Here is an 18,407-nt window from a genome sequence, read left to right as displayed (position 1 = left end):
TGATGGTGATGGTGTTAGGGTCAAGGTGATACCCACCTTACAGGATAAAGGTTGAATGAGACAAATACCTAGTAAGATGGTTGACTCATAGGAAGTACTTGACTTCCTTTCCTTTTTATAAAGGTGGTTATTTGCGTCACAGACCTTAAACTCCTGTTATGGTTACATATTTATGTAATTAATGTGTTCTTTTCAAACATTTTCATATTACACAATGATTCTTAACCCCAGTGATGGGGGCGAAGCTAGCGGCTGCTGTATTCTTAAAGAGCTGCCGACACATGCTCACTGAAAATTACTGACCTACACTGTGATACTCCAAGTATCTCTCACTAGCTTGATATTTTTGTGATACCTTATCCTTTACTCTTAATAGCTTTATTTTACTGAAGTAGGGGTTTGCCTCCACGGGAGGGGAATGCATTAAACTGATGAAAAAGGTAACTGATGAAAAAGGTAACCAATAAACTAAGTTTTCATGTTTAGCTAGATGTTAGGGACCCTTTTTTTTTGAGGGAGGATGGGAGTTTTGATGGAAAGAATGCTGGAAAGATGGAGTTCTCAGGGCCTAGAGGAAGGTTTATTGGGCCATATGGCAGAAGAGGACCAAAAACGAAGGTAGAAGAACTGAAGACAAATGCCATTTTTCTCATACAGCCCCATTTAGCAGGCTGTGACTTGGCTTCTACGAGGGCACCTGCTGCTTCTCAGTAGAAACTGCTATCTTAATGCTGTAATTCTGTTACACATTTAGTTTCACTTGCCCTAGACAAAATACCTGAACCTACCACTTGAGTCATCTATGGCAACCTGAACCATCTTATGAAAGTCATATTAAATACCATAAGCTCCTGGAATTTTACCTGTCAAAACCTAAATAATTCTCTTTGTAATGATATATGAATGATTATACATAGAGTTTGGTAACTGCAAATTTGGAAGATAAAAGAAAGGAAGTGGACATTGGCTAGATTAATTGAGCATCACTTTTGGCTTATTCAATGGAAGGGATATAGGATCAAGATATCCATAAAGTTCTTATCTGAAGTAATGCTTAGAGTTTTGGGTGCCTAGCCTAAGGGACCATAAAATTGAAAATGCTAAGGATACTTATTAGGTCAAGCAATTAGATTTGAACTGAAGAGATAAGACAATGCTCAATATCAAAGTTATGACTTTGAGAAGAGCCATGCATACCACAATGTGGGGGAGCCATGCCTTCTAGTAGACAGGGGCTCCTGGAGTGATAACAACTGACCCTTCTTCTAAGCTGTGACATAACTGCTTTAGCCCAGCAGATACCCATCAGTAAACAAGGCTTCCTGACCCTCTTTCACAGAGAAAATCTCCAAGGGCTGCCTGGCCCCCATCCTTATTTTGTCATCATCTTCAGGGCAGTCCAAGTGATAGCAATGGAAAACAAACAAACAGACAAAAGAGCATGTAATTTTGTGCTAAATTACATGTATAGACTAAAGGAAAGAGTAAGATCATGGTGGGTTGACTATTCAGAGGCAGCTGTATGAGGAAAGAAGAATTTTTGCTGGGCCTGAAGGATGCATAGAATTTAAAGAAAGATGGGAGGGAGCAGAACTAAGCTTTTTCTCTGACTCTCTTAAATTTCACTGATGACTCCCTTGTTGAAACTCCTGGGGATGGTCCATGTGAAAGCGGAAATAGATCACTGCTAACAGGAGCAAGCAACTCAGGCACATAGTAAGACAATCTGAATTACAGCAGCCAGTTGGATATGTGGAGACTTCACTAGCTAGAGGGAGATTGAGAATTACAAGTTTCATAAACAAAACCAAGGCACGCAACATAATTCCATAGGGAAGGAGCCTTATTATGCAATAATGACCCTTGCATGCCTCACTCCCACATTTAACAATGCATAGTTTGAGGTCGTTGTGCACTTAAAGGAGCCCTGGTGGTGCGGTGGTTAAGCTTTTGATTGCTAACCAAAAGGGTCTGCAATTTGAATCTATCAGCTGCTCCTTGGAAACACTACTGGGCACTTCTACTCTGTCCTATAGGGTCGCTATTCGGTCATTTTGAGTTGGAATTGACTCCATGGCAATGGGTTTGGTTTTTTAATTTTTGTTGTACTCACAGCAAGTCTTCATACAACCTGGGTATAGCTGGTAGCCCATAGTTCAGCTTGAAGTTTGACTTGTGTGTTCCCTCAAATGTTTTAATACTTCTGAAATGTTTTAGCCTTTAGTATCTAGGTTTGAGTTCCCTGGATATTCGCTAGATAGAAGAGGACGTGGAACGAGGGATATCATTGCTGATGTCAGGCGGATCCTGGCTGAAAGCAGAGAATACCAGAAGGATGTTTACCTGTGTTTTATTGACTACGCAAAGGCATTCAACTGTGTGGATCATAACAAATTATGGATAACATTGCAAAGAATGGGAATTCCAGGACACTTAATTGTGCTCGTGAGGAACCTTCACATAGATCAAGAGGCAATTGTTCAGACAGAACAAGGGGATACTGATTGGTTTAAAGTCAGGGAAGGTGTGCATCAGTGTTGTGTCCTTTCACTGTACCTATTCAATCTGCTTGCTGAGCAAATAATCTGAGAAGCCGGACTATATGAAAAAGAATGGGGCATCAGGATTGGAGGAAGACTTCTTAACAACCTGCTTATGCAGCTGACACAACCTGGCTTGCTCCAAGTGGAAAAGACTTGAAGCACTTACTAATGAAGATCAAAAACCACAGCCTTCAGTGTGGATTGCACCTCAACATAAACAAAACAAAAATCTTCACAACTGAACCAATGAGCAACATCGTGATAAACAGAGAAAAGATTGAAGACAAGGATTTCATTTTACTTGGATCCACAATCAACAGCCATGGAAGCAGCAGCCAAGAAATCAAAGGATGCATTGCATTGGGTAAATCTGCTGCAAACGACCTCTTTAAAGTGTTGAAAAGCAAAGATGCCACCTGGAAGACTAAGGTGTTCCTGACCCAAGCAATGGTACTTTCAATCGTATCATATGCATGTGAAAGCTGGACAATGAATAAGGAAGACCAAAGAAGAACTGATGCCTTTGAATTGTGGTGTTGGTGAAGAATATTGAGTATACCATGGACTACCAAAAGAACGAACAAATCTGTCTTGGAAGAAGTACAACCAGAATGCTCCTTTAAAAGCAAGGATGGTGAGTCTGCGTCTTTCATACTTTGGACATGTTGTCAGGAAGGATCAGTCCCTGGAGAAGAACATCATGCTTGGCAAAGTACAGGGTCAGCGGAAAACAGGAAGACTGTCAACAAGGTGGATTGACACAGTGGCTGCAACGATGGGCTCAAGCATAACAACAATTGTAAGGATGGTGCAGGACCGGGCAGTGTTTCGTTCTGTTGTGCCTAGGGTCACTATGAGTCAGAACTGACTCGACAGCACCTAACAACTAACAACAGATATTTATAGTATATTTCATATTGTTTTGGTCCTTGTGCCTCACACTTGAGCTGATATGACACATGTGTTAGCTAATGCATCTGCTGTGTGCTCATGCCAAAGAATTAATGTGGATTGCGAGTGTTTATGCTTTCACAATTTGCTTTCTCAATGTGGTTCAGCATTGGTCTCCTCTTGTAGAGGGCTTATTGGGATCAAGCTGGCAGTGCAAACTGGGCAGAGTTGTTCTGAAAGTCCCCAGTGAACTTGCCTTTGGTAATTAAATTTTCTATAGATTTCATCCCTCCAGCAACTACCAGTGTGACCTTTGGCAATAAGAATAGCCAGTTACCCACACTTTGGTCTGGACCTTTGGGTGTTAATATGAAAAATGAAAGGGCTAGAAAAGATGATTTTGAGGTTCTTCCTGCTCTAAGATTTGAGAATTTGATAATTCCTCAGCAATGAAAGTCTGATTTTTGGGCACCAGTGTGATCATTTTGTCCACCTATATATATTCTCCCAGATTAATCTACCTCGAGCCTGCTGCCACCATCACTGTTTTCCCAGATGGAGACATGCCAAGCTAGTGTAAGCCTAGTGGAATTTTCTTAAGAAACTAGACTTAGCCACCTGACTCAAACTCACACACTTCCAACATTCATTTATCTGTTCATTCAACAAACATTTACTGAAGGCCTGGTATGTGGACCCTGGTGGCATAGTTGTTAAGTGCTACGACTGCTAACCAAAAGGTTGGCAGTTCAAATCCACCAGGTACTCCTTGGAAACTCTGTGGAGCAGTTCTACTCTGTCCTATAGGGTCGCTATGAGTTGGAATCGACTTGACAACAATGGGTTTTTTTTGTTGTTGTTATGTGCCAAATACTAAGCTTTAGAACCTGGCCTATGGCTTTTTATTCATCTTCCCTTTCACTGACTGTTTGATAAACCAAGCAGACAACAATGTAGGAAATGTATATTTAATCATTCTTGTGAATGGTCAGAGCTCTAAAATCAAGTTTTTTAATAACGAGATGTAATACATTCATGGTGGGTCCAAAGCAGGGCTTTGAACCAGTTCATTCAGGTTTGAACTCCTACTGAGAATTTGCATTTCTAACAAGTTCCCTGCTGAGAATTTGCATTTCCACTCCAGATATACTGAGTCAGAATCTACATTGTAACAAGATCCTCAAGTGGTTCTTATGTATAACTTCCTGAGAACTTGTTAGAAATACAAATTTTTAATGAACCGGTTTGAATCCTGGTCCAAAGTGCCAGGGAGGCAGTTGTCAACATGAGAAAACTGTGGGAAGGTGACTGAGAAAAAATATTCTTTTTTTTTTTTTTAATTGTGCTTTAGATGAAGATTTACAGAACAAATTAGTTTCTCATTAAAAATGAATACACATATCGTTTTGTGGCATTGGTTGCCAACCTCGCAATGTGTCAATACTCTCCCCTTCTCAACTTTGGGTTCCGCATTTCCATTTATCCAGCTTTCTTGTCCCCTCCTCCCTTCTTGTCCTTGCCCCTGGGCTAAAAACATTCTTTTCTATCAAAGCTTCATCCCTCAGAGCCTTATTTTAAAGGGTCACTGCCCCTGGTTTCAGAAGTCTGAGTTTCAGGGAAGATACAACTTTGTTGCCTTAATTTGAATTTTGACCAGGCAGGTTCCTGAGACCTAAAGTCAAAATCAGGAAACAAGATAGAATATGTGCAGCTTTCTCACAAAACCTGGTTTATAGGATAGAATGAAGGGAAAGGAACCTAGTTCAACCAGCTGAAGATAATCCCATCGGGAATTTTCCACAAGCATTTTCAACACTGTTTGCTGCAAGACATTATCCTGGTTGCCCAACGTCAGAGTTCTGGCTCTCTGTGTTGACGTAGCACCAGAGAGATGGAGGCTAATGCCTATTTTAAGAAAGCAAACAGATTTCTTCGTGCTTGGTAATTATGCCCTCTATCTGCTCTAAATCGGGATTTCTTAACCTTGACATGATTGATATTGTGGTCTGGATAATTCTTTGTCATGGAGGGATGTCCTGTGCATTATAGGATGTTGAGCAGTATCCCTGGGCTTTATCCACCAAATGCCAGTGGCACCCATCCCCCCAGCTGTGACAGCTAAAATTGTCTCCAGACATTGCCAAATGTCCTCAGGGGGCCAAATAACCCCCAGTTGAGTCCCATTGCTCTAGAGGTTGTTGAAAGCTGAGGTCATAGCTGTCCATGCAAGATAAACAACAACAAAAAAACTAAAACCTGTTGCCATCGAGCTGATTCTGACTCATAGCGACCCTATGGACAGAGTAGAGCTGCCCCATAGAGTTTCCAAGGAGCACTGGTGGATTTGAACTGCCAACTTTTGGTTAGCAGATGTAGCTCTTAGCTACTGCGCCACCAGGGTTTCTCCATGCAGCAGAGAAAGTAGAAATCTCTGAAACCTTGTGGTGATATAATGCTGTAGTCAGCAAAGGTGAGAGAGACCCCTCTCTGGACCATTCAGGGATGAACATCACCTGAGATACAAAATTGCATTTGTTTTAAAAAGAAGATGCTTAGATTATTTAGAAGTCAGTATCACCCAATTACTACTACTTTTTTTTTTTTTTTTAATGGTAAAATTATGATCATTCTTCACATTTCTTTGGCATTGGTCAAATGGAAGGAGAAGCCAATGCACTTTTGGAAGCATCATCATAAAAAGTGAATCATCTGACCCATCACTAAAATATAGCCACCTCTGTGTTGTGAAGTAGCAGCTGACTAGTAGTGGTTTAATTTGTGGAATATAAAGCATGACTATATTGCCATAGACACTTTCTAGGAACTTTCTCAAAGCAACAGTGCAACACATATAACTAAGGGCTCAGAGAAAAGGAAGATGCAGTATCCCATCCTCCTATTCCCCAGGGCTTGATGGGTGAGGGGAGGCCCCTGAAATATGGAGATGCATTTGTTTCCACATTCATTTTACACAGAAGTCTTAATGCATTTCTCTAGCTCAGATGAATTATTTCCCCAAATTTTAACATATGTCTTTGAAGATAAATTTATCTTGTTCATATTAGAGTCTTCTGTGAGTTGCTTTTGGCTTCTTGATCTAGTTTGTTTACTCCAGACTGCTAGACATGAATTCATTTCTCCCCAGAAAGCCAAACAAGGTCATATCTTATGATAAAATAATTCTGAAGATTTCTGGACTCCTGAAAAATAATAGCAATAAGATAACATTATATCCATTCAGCAAACATTTATTGAGAACTGAGTCTCCCTGCCACTGCATATGTGTACCTCTTGTTCAGAAATGGGGCTTATTTTTCTGTATTTTGATCTTGTTCTATCGAGGCCACATGATCCCATGGGTTGCTAGAGAAAGGAGATGCTAGTGACAGTCTCATCCTAGAGGCAGTCTCAGGGAAAAGATAGGTCCTTAGAGAACAAACAGGAATGGAGAGATGAATTCTGGGCAGGCATGAGAAGAAACGCTTATCAACGCCCCACTCTCTGGAGTTTGGAAGTGCAGAGGTTTAGATGGGTTTGAGGTTGCTCCTGGGTAGAAACAGAAATATGGCTTCTGCCTCAGTTTCCAACTAGGGAGCGTGTGTGACCTAAACTGTCATGATCAGCTATGAGGTATGTCTCAACGAATGAGCTCTTTGTTTACTTTCCAAAATCGATTTGATTTAAGGTTACCCGTATATGATTTCTAGGGAGAAGGAAGTGGAGCTGCAGCCAACTTGGTAACAGTATCTAACCTTTGGTGACCGTGTATAACCGTATGTATGCTAAACGTGACCGTCATCTGTTACATGCATATCAGGGCTTTAAAAAAATAAAGACTCTGAATTACTGCCCTAGAGGGGTACGAAATAAAGATGGGTAAGCTATACTTCTGGAAGCTATACTTTATAGGTCATATTATCTAATTGCAAGTTATTAAAAACCCATTTACAGTATCAAGGGGAATTAAGGAAAGAAGAAGGAGTCTCTTCTTCTACCAGTAATATCCTTAGGGGACAGTTTCTTCAGGGAAACTGAGGATTGACAACCTCAGAGAATTGACAGTGATAGAAACTGGCAGGTTCCCTTACAAAGAACCTACTTTGTACCATAGTAAGCATTTGGAGAACAGGAGAAAGAATGAAAAGAAGCAAATGAACAGCTCTTTGCCTGCCCTTAATAATCTAGGCAGAGAATATATGTGACTTAGAGAGTGCAAGAAATCATAAATTATGTATGTGTAGAAAGGGGATGTGAACCACCAGGAAAGGGTACTATGATCTAGGAAGCACTCCCTTGAATTGGATGAAGAAAGTGGTGGATATGAATTGCTATAAAAAAACAAAAACAAAAAAACCTGTTACTGTCAAGTCAATTCCAACTCATAGTGACCCTATAAGATAGAGTAGAACTGCCCCATAGGGCTTCCAAGGAGCGGCTGGTGGATTTAAAGTGCCAACATTTTGGTTACCAGCCAAGGTCTTAACCACTGAGCAACCAGGGACTGCTATACCCCCCGCCAAAAAAAAAACTGAAGGTGTTGCCGTTGAGTTGATTCCGACTCACAGTGACCCTATAGGACAGAGTAGAACTGCCCCATAGGGTTTCCAAGGAGCGTCTGTTGGATTTGAACTACCGACCTTTTGGTTAGCAGCCATAGCTCTTAATTACGCCACCAGGGCTTCCAAGGGATTGTTATAAACCAACCAACCAACCTGTGGCCAGATTGCTTATAGAGGAGAGGAAATTTCCAAGCAGAAGCTGTGAGAGATGGAGCAAGGCCAGAAAGTAGTAGGGCGAGAGGTGGGGGAAGGAGAGACACTGCTGGAGGGCCGCGAGCACACAGCTGAGAACTCTTTGGTATAATAGTGCCCAGACAGCCGCTTTAGGTTTCAGCAAAGGAATGCTGCGATGAAAATAGTGTTTGAATAATTTTATTCTGGAGCCTTGTTTCCTATCAACTGCAACAGGGAGAAGAAGGGGCCCAAGGACAAGTTTCTAGAGTGGTCTGGGTGTGAGACAATGAAGGCTGGATTAGGATCCATCTGAGCAAGGACACAGGGCAAAATGCTATAGGGCTTGGTAGTAAACTGACATGAAGGACAGAGGGGAGACAAAACTAGCTCTGAGGTTGTGAGCCTGGAGGCTTGGTGGTGATAGCATTGAGTCATGTGGGAGGTGTTGACCGGAACTTCATGAGCTCAGTTTTACATAAATTCTCCACGCTGAAGAATTTGCAGGAGGAAATGTCTTACAAGTAATTGGATCCAGAGGACCAAAGTGAAAATGAGAAGTCTCAGCAGGAGGTTTAGTGTGTGAGTCATTTGCCAAATTTCCCGTCAACAGGGGCCTTGTTAGGGTGGGTCACTTATGTGAGTGATTATGTGCCTGTCACAAGGCTTCCTAAATTAACAGTGAAATCCAGAGCGACTAGTCAGGGCCACACATCTCTTTCGCTTAAGATATTTTTTGCCTTCATTGACGACTCCGTAAATGAAAAGGTGTTTGAATTTACACAAATATCTGAATTGTATACAGTTGTTTTTCTTGTAAATCTGTCAGTGAGACCTGCGCTCTTCCTTAAGCTAACAATTACCCACTACAGTCTCAGCAGAAATATAGTGTCCAATGTCCTGGCATTGTTAAATGTTTCTCTCTGAGGCTGATGCTGGAGGCTAGTTGACTCTTGTTGGCAACACAAGCACATACAGAACCTGCCTCTCACACCATTTGTGATTCATCTCACCTATGGTCCCAATGACTTGGCATGTTTCTTTGTGGCCAAGGCACATTATTTTAGCATCAGGTAAGGGGAAAGAGGCAGGAGTACCCAGCTGATGGCACAGAGAGAGGAGACACATAGGGAAGCCTTTGAGTTCAGCAGCTGTAAGTGACTCCGCCTTTTGATCTCAGAGTCTGCAAAGGGAGAGAGAAAAGGTTCAGAGTCATAGAGGAGAAGCTGGATGTCTTCTTCACATGGCTGTTAGCAAAGACAAAGTACCTGAAAAACAGAACAAGTTGTTCCTAATACAGACAATTTTGTACCCCATTCATCCTTTTACTGTAACTGGTTTAAAAGCAGAGCTTTCTCTTTCTTCAAAGCAAGTTCCACTCTGTGGTCCAGCCCAGTGAGCATTCAGCCAAATGAAAAATTATACCAATAAAGGGATTATTACTAGCCCAGTATTATTGGCTACCAAATAAAGAATAGGTTAAACAAACAGCCCTGGGCTGTCTTTGGGTTTGGATACATTTTTCCCCTAGGCAGTGACCTTTACAGGTTCTGTCACTAACTTTTATTACCTCACTACAAAGTGATGAGAAAGTATTGTTCTCATTTTGTATAGAAAGGTAGAAGGGAGGAAATGAAATTATTCTTCTTTTGTTCTATTTTCTTCCTAGAAAATCTCATTTAGCTCATTTCAGCTCTGATACTAACGATGACTTTAGGCAAGTTACTCAGTCTATATGTGCCTCAGTTTTTTAACCTATAAAAAAGGAAATAGTACGTATATAATAATAATAATAGCCTCCTTCATGGGGTTCTTATGAAGATTAATGACTTAATACCTGTAAAGCACTTAGAACAGTGCCTGGCACATGGTGAGTGAGTACTCGGTAAGTATTAGCTATAAAAGCAACAATAACGGTAACCACACTCTAGCCTATAAGCAGTCCTTCCATTCTGATCATTTCCAAATCCATTTCTTTAGCTTGAACTTTACCCTGAGTTCCACATCTGGATTTGTAGTTGCTATTAGTTATCTCATTTAAAGACATAACTATTTAATATTTTTGATACCTACTGATGGGATTCAAATGAGTCCAGTAAGATCCCTTTTCCCCAGCTGAGTTCTGACTCAAGTAAGGAATAAGACAAAAGAGTAAGCCAAGGGGAAGGCCAAAGTATCACCTTTAATACTACAAATCTGATAATAAAGGATGAGGCTTTGTATGCAGGCAAGTGGGCTGCAGCAGGTGTAGTCATACTCAGCACCAGACTGGGGCAGCTTCTTCCTGCAAAGGCAGATTCTTGGAGGGCCAGAGCAGAATGTATATTTCCTGGGGGCAGCTAGAGAGAAAGGGAAAAAAAGGAGCCAAACTACATATGTACAGCTTCTCCTAATAAGCTCACCAACCATGTAAATTAATTTCTTCTCCCCTGGGGAGGAGTGAAAAATAGAGGGGAGAGAGGGTAGAAGGGTTACACAGGTGAGACTCCCATTCCACAGAAGGAAATATGTGGGGTAGGAATGAAGCATCCTCCCAACACCTATCACATGCTGGGAAATGTGTTAAGCATTGGACATCCCCACGTTTGTATACCGTGGGTACTTCAAACTCAGTATCTCTAAAACCTCCATCTTCTATCCAAATATGCTGCTTGCTTCTGTTTTCATTTTTGTTGGTAGCATTACTAACCTCTTAAGTATTCTTGGTATAAATATCAGGCCGTTTTTTGACTTGTTCTTTCTCTTGTCCCTCACATTCATATCACTAAGACCTTAGATTATTTTCTTTAAGTAACTTTGGGCCTGTCCCAGTTAAGGCCCTAATATTTCTCCCCAGGAATTACCATAGGCTCCTGATATCATGCTTTCTTTTCTATCAACACCATTCTTCTCCTTCAAAATCCGGCTTGAAATCTGCCTCATCTACTAACCCACTATAATCATAATTAACAACTCTTTCCCCTAGATACCAAGTATACACTGTGACAAACTTATTTTATGGCACTTGTGCTGTTTATCTCAGTATCTCACAGAGCTTAAAAGAGTGCTTTCTGTATATTTGGCATATAATATGTGATCGTTGAATGAATGACCTAAATTAGCAGTATAGTTAGAGAACACAGTATATAATTCCCATAGCCTCATTCAACTGTTTAAAAACATATATGGAATACCTACTTTGTGCATGACAAGAAGGAATTCTATTGTTTTCTTGATTTTGATCTATGCCGACCTACCAAAAGTTGCATTTAGTCTTAGTACTGACACTTGGAACATTTGATCTGATATATCAAATAACCAGGTATGGAAAAAAGGATCTGCTCACTGAATAAAAGGTGTGTATCCTACCTACAGCTTGTTCAGTTATTGCCCTTTCTATTAGAAAGATTGATTATGCAGTTTGGAGCTTTTTACTGAGATTTTAACTGAGATACTCTTGTCAACACCTATTGTTTCAAATGACCAATGCTTTGCTTCCTCCTCTCCTGGGAAATACCCTTTCTCTCATTAGATACTATCTCACTGGTTCAGGTGTGGACAGCTGACCCAAGTTAAGCCTGTCACAGTCCTTACTGGGAATGCAGAACGGAACTGAAGAATTGAAATTCAGTCTGGTTACTCTCTTGAGTGAAAATGATTTTTAAAACTATGAGCTCTTGGCAACCATATTCTTCCATATAGACTATGAAGCACAGAAAGCCAGTCAAGCAAGAGAGAATAAATTAGAAATGAGGAACAAAGAATCCCAATAGAATTTCAGTTCTTGGTTCTAGCTGTTCCTGAGTCCAGATATTCTGGATACTTTCTGTTCTTGACTCTATGAGACATTACAGTACTTTTTAATAAATTACCCTTTTAGCTTTGACTTATTTGAGTTGGTTTTCTGTTATGGGCAACTAAGAGAGTCCTAGAATGGGAATTCCAGAACACTTATTTGTGCTCATGAGGAAACTTTACATAGATCAAGAGGCGGTTGTTCGGACAGAACAAGGGGATACTGATTGGTTTAAAGTCAGGGAAGGTGTGCATCAGGGTTGTATTCTTTCACCATACCTATTCAATCTGTATGCTGAGCAAATAATTCAAGAAGCTGGACCATATGAAGAAGAATGGGGCATCAGGATTGGAGGAAGATTCTTTAACAACCTGCGTTACGCAGATGACACAACCTTGCTTGCCGAAAGAGAAGAGGGCTTGAAGCACTTACTAATGAAGATCAAAGACCACAGCCTTCAGTATGGATTACACCTCAACATAAAGAAAACGAAAATCCTCACAACTGGACCAATGAGCAACATCATGATAAATGGAGAAAAGATTGAAGTTGTCAAGGATTTCATTTCACTTGGATCCACAATCAACAGTCATGGAAGCAGCAGTCAAGAAATCAAAAGATACATTGCATTGGGTAAATTTGCTGCAAAGGACCTCTTCACAGTGTTGAAGAGCAAAGATGTCACCTTGAAGACTAAGGTGTGCCAGACCCAAGCCATGGTATTTTCAATTGCATCATATGCATGTGAAAGCTGGACAGTGAAGAAAGAAGACTGAAGAAGAGTTGATGCCTTTGAATTGTGGTGTTGGTGAAGAATATCGAACATAACATGGACTGCCAAAAGAACGAACAAATCTGTCTTAGAAAAAGTACAGCCAGGATGCTTCTTAGAGACAAGGATGGCGAGACTGTGTCTTACATACTTTGGACATGTTGTCAGGAGGGATCAGTCCCTGGAGAAGGTCATCGTGCTTGGCAGAGTACAGGGTCAACGGAAAAGAGGAAGACCCTTAAAGAGGTGGATCGACACAGTGGCTGCAACAATGAGCTCAAGCAAAAGAACGATTTTAAGGATGGCTCAGGACTGGGCAGTGTTTCATTCTGTTGTGCATAAGGTCGCTATGAGTCAAAACTGACTCAACGGCACCTAGCAACAAGAGAGTCCTAACCAGTATAATCACCAATTTGTTCCTCAAGTTCGTGAAAGAGTTCTCTCTCTTTCATATATATGAAATTTTAAATAAAAGTATTTAATTTTTATCATCTAAGAATATAACTTATGCAGCTAAATTCAGCAAACATTTATAGGGCATCAACAATGTGCAAGGTTTCTGCCTGGCACTAGGCTTGATATATAGACAGACATTCTGACATACTCCTTCCATTGCTGTTTGAATTCAACTCAGCTTCAGGAGGATGGTCGTAAAGTCATAATTCAGTTCATGAAATTTCTTGGCACTAACTCAATGCCAGGCTTTGTATGTACTAAAGCATTGCAGGAAGACCAGGTTGCTGGGCCTCTTGGTCTTTGTCTTCTCAGCCTGGGAGGCCAGTTCAACCTAGAGCTTTCTGACAAATCCTGCTCATGCATCAGCCTCATAAGGACTTACTCATACTCCAAGACTTCCAGTCTTTAGATTCAAAATCTTCTCAAAGGCGGGCTAGAACCAAACCAGTTTTGGGGGCCATAGGATGTAGACCACGAGCTGAATATATAAAAAATGTCAAATAATCAACACTTTCTCACTGCTGTGCCAACACAGTTCTTCCTAAGTCAGATAGGGCCTCAGAATCCTAAACACTACCCTCTAGATAACCACTCTCAATCAATGAGTAGGCATACAAGATGAGCCCTAGTTGCTATCTTTGATCTAAATGCCAAAAATATTATTTTATGTTTGGTTTCCTCTTGTAATGCAGTCCCACCTGGAACTGTGATCAGGGTCTCAGTGAAAAGGATTCTAGAGATTTTTGTACCCTGGTACATAATATATCTGTTAAAGAAATTAGATTTTGATTTAGATTTGATTCTCTCCCCCAGTAAATCTACAGAATAAGTGTGGAGGAACCCACCTGTCACTTTGATATCCCCTGTGGCTTTGGCAATGTCATTCTCAATCATACAGGAATATGTGTTGTTGATGGTGACATTATAGAGCACGGACACCACCTTCATGGTCACATTCTCAGAGTTCAGCTCAAAGGTGGTATTGGAGACTTCTAAGAAGTTGGCTCCCTGGTCAACTTGGGATGCCCAGACCACTGTGGGCTGCGGGAACCATCTGGGAGCCTCACACCGCAAGCTCTCTGAACTGGCATTATAGTCCACATTCACCTCTGGGATGCTAAAGGCTGCAGGGTCAAAACGGAAAGATGTCAAGTTCAGACAGATAAGACAATATAGCCTTTAAAGTGTTAGATCTTAAAAACAAAAACAGTTATTTTCACCACTGAGGTGACTCAGTACTTCCCCAGGGGACTGGCTCTGTGTGATCCATTGTGTTGTGAACGCAAATAATGATTTGCTCATAGTATTGCCATACATCACCACCCTTTGGCCAAGAGCACACACTCAAGTACCTAAGTTCTAGGTATATTATTGTTACAGTAGATAATTTTCTAATATAAAAGAAGCTCTGGTAACGCAACAAAGTTTATCACTGAGGGAAATTGGGCATTTTCCCAGAGACTTGTGAAACCTCCTGAATTTTATGTAATTTTCTGCCAGAAGGATAAAGTTAGAGTGGGGAGGGAGAAGGAGAAGAACAAACAGCATTCAGTTGTCACCCACAGACATTCCCACACTGGCCTTGTCGTTACAGGGATTTGGAGTTTTCTGAGGTGGAGACTGCCCAGCCCTGGCATCCAAAAATAGAAGCATTTGTTTTCTTCCACTAATTCTCACGGGGAAGGTAACCACATTTTGAAATTAAGACTAGCTTTCTCCTATGTCTAGGTAGAGAGAGACTTGTGGACTTTCAACTGTAAAATGCTTATTATGCCACAATGACAATTTATTAATTTATTTAGCATTTTCTTTTGCCCAGGACTGTGCTTAGGCTGTGTAAATGGTGAAAGAAAAGCCCTTGGCTTGGCCTTAATGAGCCTGAAGTCTAGCAGAAGAGGCAAGACTCGGGCTTGGAGCAGGTAGAGAACAAGCTCCTGGGGGATGATATGGAAAATTAAGTATACATGACAATGAACTACCACTTCGGGAGGGTACATTCTGTGCCAGGTACTGGGTACTACTCCCAGACATTATTTTATTTGATCCGCACAACAGTCCTAGGGACGTCTATTATCATCCTCATTTTTAAAAATAAACTTTTTATTTTGGAATAAATTTAGATTTACAGAAAAGTTGTAAAGACGATAAATACAAAGAGTTTCTCTATACCCCTCAATCAGCTTCCGCTAATGTTTAACCCCTTAAATAACCATGGTGCATTTGACAAAACTGAGAAACCATAATTGGTTCTTTACTATTACTAAACTCCAGATTTTATTTGGATTTTACTAGTTTTTCCACTAATGTCCTTTTTCTTTTTCAGGGCACCATCCAGGATACCACATTACATTTAGTTGTCATTTCTCCTTAGGCTCCTCTGCTCTGTGATACTTTCTCAGTCTTTGTGTATTTTTCATGACCTTGACAATTTTGAAAGGATTGGTCAGGACATTTTGTACACTGTTCCTCAATTTGCATTTGTCTGATGTTTTTCTTATGATTAAAGTGGGGTTAGGGTTTGGGGAGGAAGACAACAGGGGTGAAGAGCCCTTCCGATCACATCATATCAGAGGGTTCCTGCTGTCAATATGACGTAACACTGGTGACGTTAACCGTAATCACCTGGCTGGGGTAGTGTGTGCCAAGTTTCTTTCTTTACTAAGTCTAGCTTACTCTCAGACAGTGGACAGATGGATACTGAGCTCTAACTCCTGGAATAGAAGTTACCTACATAAATTATTTGGAATTCTTCTGTAAGGAAGATTTGTCTCTCCTTCCACGTTTATTTATATCAGTATCAATTCATGTATATTAACTTTATACTTTGAGTTATAATTCAATATTATGTTACTTTGATGCTCAAATTGTTCCAGCTTTGCCATTGGAAGCTCTTCCAGTTGACACCTGTGTGCCTTTGACATGACCCCATTAATTCGTTAGCTGCCATCGAGTCAGCCCCTGACTCGATGGCAAACCCATGCACAATATAGAATGAAATGCTGCCTGGTCCTGCACCATCCCATGGTTGGTTATGGATTGGACCATTGTGATCCATAAAGTTTTCATTGGCTGATTTTCAGAAGTAGATTACTAGGCCTTTATTCCTAGTCTGTCTTAGTCTGGAAGCTCTACTGAAACCTGTTCAACATCATAGCAACATGCAAGCCTCCACTGACAGGTGGAGAGAGGTTGGCTTGCCCAAGCCACTGTACTTTCCCAGGACTGACTCTGGATCTGTGCTTCTAACCATTACACTACACATATTATGAGGAGCCAAGAAAGACCAGCTTACTCTAGCAGGGCTCAGGGTACTTTCTGCCTATCCTTCAAGACTCCTCCATAATGTTATTTATGGGAGCTTTCTTATCCCTTCCCTCTCTATGCATTTGGATGTGATCTTTCTTTTGCTCTGAATACTCAAATTACTCTGTTTATATTTCTCTCAAGGCATTTGTAACATTTTACCCATTATTATAGGTATTTACGTACTTTTCTTATCCCTATTTGATCTTCAACCCTATAAGCTCTATAATATAAGCTCTGCGAGGGGAGGAACAATCGTCTTTGTTTTTTTTAATCATCATTGTATTTCTCACAGTATGTATCTGAATCCTTTGTATATAAATTCAGAAAACATATGTTAAATTGGGTTGGTAAGGAAGAGCAGATTTCCTTGGGGGAAGATTAATGAGTTTATAGGACAATATTGTTTTGGCTGGTTCCTTTTGAGCTTCTATTTGAGTGGGTTCCACTGTCATTAGTCCGTGGAGGTACTGATTTAGACTTGGGCTAGGGCCTACTTAGCATAGCAAAGTCCTAAGCCAAATTATGGGCTTCTCTCATTAGCAATATCAGGGGCTAATATAAAGGAGACTACCTTTGTTTTGACAAAATATTTCAGGGAATATACCTGGAAAGTCAGAAGAGGCTAGAGTCCAGAACAAAAGATTTTAAGACCTAATATTGTTTGTTGTTAGTTGCTGTCAAGTAGACTCTGACTTATGGTGACACCATGTGTGCAGAGTAGAAGTGTTCCATAGGATTTTCAAGGCTGTGACCTTTCAGAGGCCCGTCTTCTGAGATGCCTCTGGGTGGGTTTGAACCACCAACCTTATGGCTGGTAATCAAGTGCTTAACTGTTTATGCCACCTGGGGACTCTTCCTAAAATTATAATGGGCTTCTTTGGGGACTAGTAGGATTTTGGACGTAGAATGTCAAGGATGGCTGCTATCACAATTGGGAGGGTCTTTATCTGATACATGAATGTAACCCAGTATTTCATCAGCAATTCCTACTCTTTAGCCTCAAATATCTATTGGTGCTTTTTTTTTCTTTCTCCAATAGTAACTCACCTCCAGTTTTATAATCCAAGTAAGCACTCCCCTTGCCCTTAGAAGTGATAATATAACATTTGTAGGTGCCAGCATCTGCGAGTTGCACATTTTTCAGCCTCAGAGAAGCATTGCCAACTATCACTTGATCGGTAAACACTGCTGTCCGGCCCCTGAACATTTCATCCTGGTCCGAAAGGTCATCTTTGCCTTCTTTGAACTCATGCACCAAGCCCATAACACCTTCCTTCAGCCACCGTATCACAATATCTGAAAGCTTGATGTCAGGTTCAAAAGTGCAGCTCAGGATTCCATCCTCCCCGATGTTCCCAGCTGAGGTAAGAGTAGTGACTGTGATGGAGTGTCTCCCTGCAATTCAGGAAATAAGGTTCAGTGCCATGGGAAGTCTTGGAACTTTTACAGCCAAACCCTTCATTAATAAAAGTCAAACAGAGACTTCTGTAATAAGTTAGAAATTTAGAAGACAAGGAGAGGGATTAAAAAAAAAAAAATTAAGAGCTAAGAAGAACAGAAAGAGCACAAAGACAATAATTTTAATATCTACAACATATCTGACATATACAATATCTTTTGTGAGACCAAGCAACCCAAACCTTGAGACATAGCAAGAAGAGAAACACATAGGACTGAGGTTGAAGACAAAAGTTCAAGTACTTAGCTTTGTCACTTAAGAGCTGTGTGACCTTGAATAAGCCATGTAACCTCCCTGAATCTCATCAAAATAGAGGTAATAGTATCTGTCTTACCTGCCTTAAGGAGTTCTTATGAGGATCAAATCAAATGGGTGTGCATTTGATTTGCAAACTGTAATTACACACATGAGGTATTGTTATTTTTAGTTAACCAGACGTGGTACAAAAGTGAAACTTCGTGTTAACTAAATGTGG

At 40.7% G+C, this 18,407-nt stretch overlaps 1 protein-coding gene across 5 annotated transcripts in view; it reads right to left on the bottom strand.

Annotated features, from left to right (window-relative positions):
• Positions 1 to 1,999: 1,999 nt before the first annotated feature.
• The window catches only part of VTCN1 (V-set domain containing T cell activation inhibitor 1), an 81,572-nt gene continuing 65,164 nt past the window's right edge, over positions 2,000 to 18,407 (bottom strand). For 2 of the 5 annotated variants that reach the window (XM_049879977.1, XM_049879981.1), the window contains 3 exons: positions 17,521 to 17,868; positions 14,013 to 14,291; positions 9,356 to 10,503 (listed from right to left, as the gene is read on the bottom strand). In XM_049879977.1, the coding sequence (XP_049735934.1) occupies positions 10,292 to 10,503; positions 14,013 to 14,291; positions 17,521 to 17,868 (839 nt within the window). In that variant the 3' untranslated portion in view covers positions 9,356 to 10,291. The other 3 variants (XM_049879979.1, XM_049879978.1, XM_049879980.1) reach the window with 3 other exon arrangements.

The sequence above is a fragment of the Elephas maximus genome, chromosome 3, assembly GCF_024166365.1.
Source record: "Elephas maximus indicus isolate mEleMax1 chromosome 3, mEleMax1 primary haplotype, whole genome shotgun sequence".
NCBI lineage: Eukaryota > Metazoa > Chordata > Mammalia > Proboscidea > Elephantidae > Elephas > Elephas maximus.
Note: the sequence above shows the minus strand (reverse complement) of the source record. Positions and strands in the feature narration are given on the sequence as shown.